The 6,296-nt window shown below is 39.8% G+C and overlaps 1 protein-coding gene across 9 annotated transcripts in view; it reads right to left on the minus strand.

Moving 5' to 3' along the window:
* klhdc8a (kelch domain containing 8A) overlaps positions 1–5,838 on the minus strand; it is a 44,985-nt gene extending 39,147 nt beyond the window's left edge. For 2 of the 9 annotated variants that reach the window (XM_035153261.2, XM_035153257.2), the window contains exons 1-2: positions 5,490–5,838; positions 3,011–3,067 (exon numbers count right to left, since the gene is read on the minus strand). Coding sequence is in view for 1 of the 9 variants with exons in the window: in XM_035153263.2 (XP_035009154.1) it covers positions 2,892–2,981 (90 nt within the window). In the remaining 8 variants the exon portion in view is untranslated. Of the gene's footprint in view, positions 1–2,891; positions 3,068–5,489 lie in introns of those variants that run through there. The other 7 variants (XM_035153262.2, XM_035153258.2, XM_035153259.2 and 4 more) reach the window with 5 other exon arrangements.
* Positions 5,839–6,296: the final 458 nt, after the last annotated feature.

Consider the following 6,296-nt stretch of genomic DNA (forward strand, 5'->3'; position numbering starts at 1 on the left):
AGAAGATTAACACCCACATTATGTGTCCCTGTTTGTCACTCTCTCTTGTACTGCATGCTAACAGATTAGCATACAGTGTGTAAAGTTGAAGCAAGACACTCTGACTCTCCGAGCTAAGTGGGATGACCTAATGAGAATAAAGTGTATTACTCTTTGTGTTATTAGTTATAGCTGATCTAGCCAGGTCTATTTTTGGACCTGCTGAGCAGCCCAAAAATTATAAGTCACGCAGTGATGTTTAGCCACACAGTCTCAAAACCCTGCACTTGATCTCTCTTTACACATATGAGAAGTAGTCCCTGATAGACAAGCAGAATAGTATAAAGCATCTGTATCATATGTTCTGATACATTTTTTTAATAGCTTTACGACTACTACTACCACTCATTTGAGTAGTTTGGTGTGAGTTCAATGCTATTGTCTCCCCTGTACTGCATTAACAAAGATCTGTACGGAATATCATTGTCATATTGAGAATATTTACTCTTAGAGCTGTTTATTATGAAGCAGGGGTCAGGAGTTCTGTCACACTATGGGTCTGGCGGGGGGGTGCTTCATCTCTGTTTGTTTATTTCTTTCACTTCACTGAAAAATGAGATGGATTTTTAAACTGTTTGTTTAAGGATTACATCCAAGCGTAGAGCTAAAGCAGCTTACACCAACAAATTCAGCAAAAACAGATCAAATTATGTGAATATATTATTTGTGTAGCACTACATGGAGAGACTAGGGATGTAAATGATAATTTATTCATGAACGAACAAACACACACACACACAGTGTCCTGGTTAAAGGAAAGCATTGTTGTTGTTCGATCAATACCTTTAAAACAGTAGCGGTGCCTAAATGGTGCCAGAACTGATCAATTTTTCTTTAAATAAGCACAAAAAGATGGTCAACGATAAGAATGGCTTTGCTAAGGCAAATTGGAATTGGAAATTTGACATAATAACTCTTAACAGTTTAAAGTATAGTTAACTTTAATATACAAATATAACTGTGTAAAACTCTCAACATATTTACACAACAAAATCACATAATAAATAAAACCTAACCCAACTACAATAATCCATAAATAACACTTTAAGTGCTTAATACAGCAAAATACTCCAATAGCTCCAAACTTGTCATCGATTTTTCTCCCCATCGCCGGGGCCAGGGACTATCACACTGCCAGCTGATGTGCTTGTTGTGGGGTCACACAAGCAGTCAAACACGGAGCATCCCTCTGCTTTCAAATGTATCCCCTTCCTCTCTTCTTCTCTCATTTTACTAGCTGATTGCACAGGTACATACCACCAACAACTCTACAAGTTGTTACTTCCCAACTATCTGCTCCCAGCTCTCTGTTAACGCTCATTTGCATTTGCTGCACGTCCCCGTCTTAGAATCCTTTCAGATGAAAGAGCACCACTTTCGACTGTTTAGCTTTAGGTGTTGTGTTGTTGTGGTGACTCGAGTTTGAGGTAGCTACTAGCTAACTGTGGGCTAACATTAGGGGATGCCAGAGTTATGCAGACAGTGTGTTGCATCCAGAGTTAAATATAATGTTAACTAGGCACATGTAGCGATGTTTATGTTGGGGCAACTATTTCAGTATAGAAGTCAGGCAGCGAAATCTGCACTGTGATTGGGTTCGGTAGAAACCTACTGTGTAGGATGACGGCACACAACCCTAGTTCTACTTCTATGTGTTGGTGTTTGTGAGAAGCAAACTTCTTATGGTGAAGCAGGCTCAAGCAATAGGGATTATTGAGGAATTTTTGCCCATCCTCACACATTACTGTATATGCCACTATATATTATGTATATTGTACATTACATTATATGTGTACAGGAGAATAGTGCCTGTGTAATTCCACACATACTTCATTCTCTCTCTAAGCAGTACCAAGGTCAGGTTATAGATAAAGGACCAACCAACAGTACATCGTAATGTCTACGTTGAGGGACTTTCATATCTAATTCAGATGCTCCAGAAAGAGAGGCACCAACTTCAACTCTTTTGCGTATTTCACCAGTGGCAAGACATAAGGACAATGTGATTTAGGAATGCATATTTAGACTTAACTATCCAATAGGATGCGAACACCTACATGTAACATGGAGAGTGACAGCAATTCTAGTTATTCCTGGATGTGCTGTTAGAATGGGTGAGGCAAGTAGAGGAAGTTATATGGGGATGCTGTGGGAGACATCTTCAGACTCGGGGGTGACAATTGCTCACGTTCCTCTGTTAGCGTTTGTACATTGTTTCACCTTCTGGTCTCCTTGATGCATCAAGTCTACATTAAAATCTTCTGCATAAGACAGCATTTGCTGCCTGAGTTCTCCTTTCACCAGCTTCCAGAAAACTGCCATAACAGGGATTAGAATATGTTCAAAATTTCAATGTAGCCTACTTTTTTTCCCACATTACTTATTCAGTATATTTTCATTGTAGGCCATAAAGCTGCTATTTTGCTACAACTGCCATAAAGAAGACACTATGCAAACAGTGCTCCTTATTTAACATACAAGAAATGTATGTAATCCACCGTCCTGTGGTATGAAACAATACAACGCATCTGCCACCAGTTGTCAATCAAACGGTTACTTTGGAACATTGCTGTCATTTTAAAATCTTAAAATGTCAGTCGCCTTGTCAGAGGGAGATGGGCCGTCACCCCAGCAGCTGACTGACAGATACGCACATCAGATTTAAACTTCCTCCTTACTTTGACAGGAAGGAGCTCCATCTTCGGTGTGCCTTCCGAGCAAATGAGCGGGCTGGTGTTACACTAGGGCCGGCATCGAACCACATCGATTTTACATAACCACTGCACACTATGTATAGCATGTGACTTTAATTGGTATTTATGAGTGTGTGGAAGAAAATAATCAATGCTTACAAGAACGGTTGAGGGCAGGAAGTAGAGATGAGCCGGGGCGAGTGGGAAGGATGGCATGGGGAGAGGAGGTGAGGAAGTGAGGCTCTCCATCTAGAGGAAAATTAATGACCCCACTGTACCTTCAGGCTGGAGTCTCAGGCAAGAGACCCTGGATGATTTCTCTGTGCTTCAGTTACCTATGAAGTCAAAGAAGACAACACTAAAACTATATCCTGCAGTTCTGCAACTCTAGAACGTACTTTAGCTTGTTTTAGCTCATATTGATGGTCTGTAATTTTACCCCAGGTCTTTTGAAACAGAACAAAATGTGTCCACAGCACTGTATGTCAAAACCTGTCAAGTAAAGCTGCCATCAAATGTTTCCTCGGATTTTATATTATTTACTTATTCTTAAGAACCAGTTCTTTTTTCAATCACAGTTTTGCCAGTTTAGGACTATTTCATTTTGTCTGTATGGCATCTACAGCTGCTGGTGTCTAAACAACGAGGACAAAAAGTGTGAATATTTTTCAGTCAAATATGAGAGGTATATATTTGGAATGGTACATGAACTAAGGTATTGTACTGACACACATATTGGTTTTCAGCAATGGCTTTCTGTAAAAAACTCATCAAAAACGGATAAATCCAATGTGCTACTACACAGCACTGAACAACAGCAACAAGCTAAATTAATAATGTCAAACACCTAGTCAATGTTTTTCCTTCCCTGAGAAGTCAGCGACCCCAGGAGCACAAATATTTAACTTATATTCATCTGGTGGTCACAAACATGACTCTAAATGCTAATGATGCTGTTTGTCAACAAGTAGCCAACTGTCCACTAACTGTTAGTGACTGACACATTGCCTACTAGTGGCCAAAATTCATTCATTCAGCTTTAAAATATAAAACTGCATTTAATTGAGATGTAAAAATTCAATGCAAAATGTTAGCTCGCTCTAACAAATATCATTGGCACAATTGTTACACTCAAACAACAGTTTGTACAGTGAGTAAAGTTGGTCGTCAATGTTTCTTTCCCAGTTTAACTGATGTGGACCACTGAAGCACTTACATTGCTATGACATTGTAAGTTGAGAGTTTTCAAACTTTTGAGGAAAGAGTGAATATAGAAGAAAGTGACAATCTCCCCCAGGGAGAAGCCAAGAGAAAGAAATGTCATTCTTGCTCCTGTACATCTGTGCCCGGCCTGAACCGAGATAGAGTGAAGACAGACTGGTGCATACAAAGTAAGTGACCTTTCAGATAAGGCCTGGATGGTCTTTATATTCACTGTCATTAATGTCATGGGGACTGTAACAATAGATCCATCATCATCAATCACCATGCCATGGGCTAGGGAAGGATTTTAAAAACCTTTTCAACAATGACAAATGATATAAACAATCCACAAATATTAAAACAGGAGCTTTCTGAGGAAGTCAAAGTTTAAAGTAATCTATTACTAGACCTGCAATTAATCCTGCCTACAGGAATATTATAATGTGTTATTTAACTCGTGGTGCTGTTAAAATGTGTAGTTTCATCTTGACAAATGTTCCTAATATTTTGCCAACTCCATTTATATCAATGCGGACGTGCAGTTTTAGCTAAAAACAGCATGTTTATATCACATTGTTAATTAGAGGCTGACCAATTTATTAGGGTGTGACAGTAACACTCTGCCTATAGAAGCCTTTAGCAGACATTATATTGGGGTTTGTTAGTTTGTCAATATGAAGACTGTTTATACCACAGATTAACCAATGCAGAAAAGATGTGCATTTACGTTAACATTTCTATATGTGGTTCTATTTGTGTTTTTTTATTTCTAGTTATTGATCATACATTTTAAAATATCAAACATCAATTACATGTCTTTGTTGATAGGGTTTGATAAACAGTGATACACTATTTATGTTAGACACGTCCTGGGACAGGGATCCCTCACTTGTGACTCCCCCTGAGGTTTCAGTGTTTTTCCCATATTAAATGGGGTTTCTTTTGGTAGTTTCCCCCGTCTATGTTGAGGGTTAGGACAGAGTCTGTCGAAACTTACACAGATTGTTGAGGGAAACAGTGTTTTGTGGTTATGTGGTTATGAAAGGTTTTACTCCATAATATTAGTATTGACCCAAAAATCCATATCTGTCAGACTCTATTGCTAATATTTTGGATTTAGTACCTATCACCATTCTTACACGGTCATCTTCAGAATGGGAAGAACCATTCAACATTCATCTATAGTGGTGTTAATATTACATATCCAATGGACACTTCAAGGCAGTTAATTGTCATACAAGGGCAAATTTAAAAAGCATAGTTTACATTGTATAATCTTGTGAAGGCTTAGTGTTTCAATGAAGACCACAGTTAGCAATAACAAAAACACTTTTACTAGTAGCCTACATTAACATTGCCTCAACACTAGCTTAACTGTGTCTCCACAACGAGCTGAAGTTGGAGTAGAACACATTTACTTTCCATTACTATGTAGCCTCAGGTAACGAGTAACGAGATGCAGCTAGCTCGAGTACTAGCTCCACTTTTTAACTGAACGTCGTGTAAACCGCAGAGCCGCACATCCCCACCAACCTCCCGTCTCCAGCCACTTACTTTCCCCGGTCCTGTGGCCCCCGCTCTCGGTGTGCGCCGCTTCTTCTTCCCCTTCTCCTTTTTTTCCTGGAGGAAGGATGGAGAGAGGAGAGGAGGTGAAGCGGATCCGCGGACGATGGGAGGCGAGGCGCGCCGCGCGAAGCGTCCGCCGCACGGTGAGCGCGGAGCGGGGGGAGCGAAGCCGAGAACACGGCGGGGCTCCTGCTCACAGAGCCGCGTACATCGCCATGATGTGGGTCACGGATGAAGGATTCTTCTCCGGCTCTTCCTCACACAAGTTGCCGTCCATCCCTGCGATGGTACGATCCGGGGAGAGGCGAGGAGAGCCTGAGTGTTGTGATAACCTATATTTGGCGAAGAGGAGCCCACTCACACTACTTCATGTATTTATAATGAAAAAGATACGTTATGTATTAAAGTGGGTGTTATTTGGTCTGTCAGTGAATTTTAAGTTACAGTACCAAGGAGTTTTTTAGAAATTAAATATATCCAAGAAGGAGGGAAATAAATAAATAAAAATAGGTTGAAAAATACAATCTCTACTTGCAAATCCTCCTCTGATCTATAGAAGAAGAAACAAAGCACATCCTTCTAATTTGGTGTTTTATAAACCACCCCAGGGCCTACACTGCATATATATACTAAAGTGTAGTGTGTAAATATACACGCTACATGACTGATATTTTCATCATCATATTTAGTAATGATTGTAATTGTATATATTTTTTTTCATTCTTATTTATTTGACCGGTCAGCTCAACTGGTCAGTCTATCAGGGAAAAGCACAGGTAGAATCAAGTTAATTAC

This window comes from Hippoglossus stenolepis, chromosome 3 (genome assembly GCF_022539355.2).
Source record: "Hippoglossus stenolepis isolate QCI-W04-F060 chromosome 3, HSTE1.2, whole genome shotgun sequence".
NCBI classification, from domain to species: Eukaryota; Metazoa; Chordata; class Actinopteri; order Pleuronectiformes; family Pleuronectidae; genus Hippoglossus; species Hippoglossus stenolepis.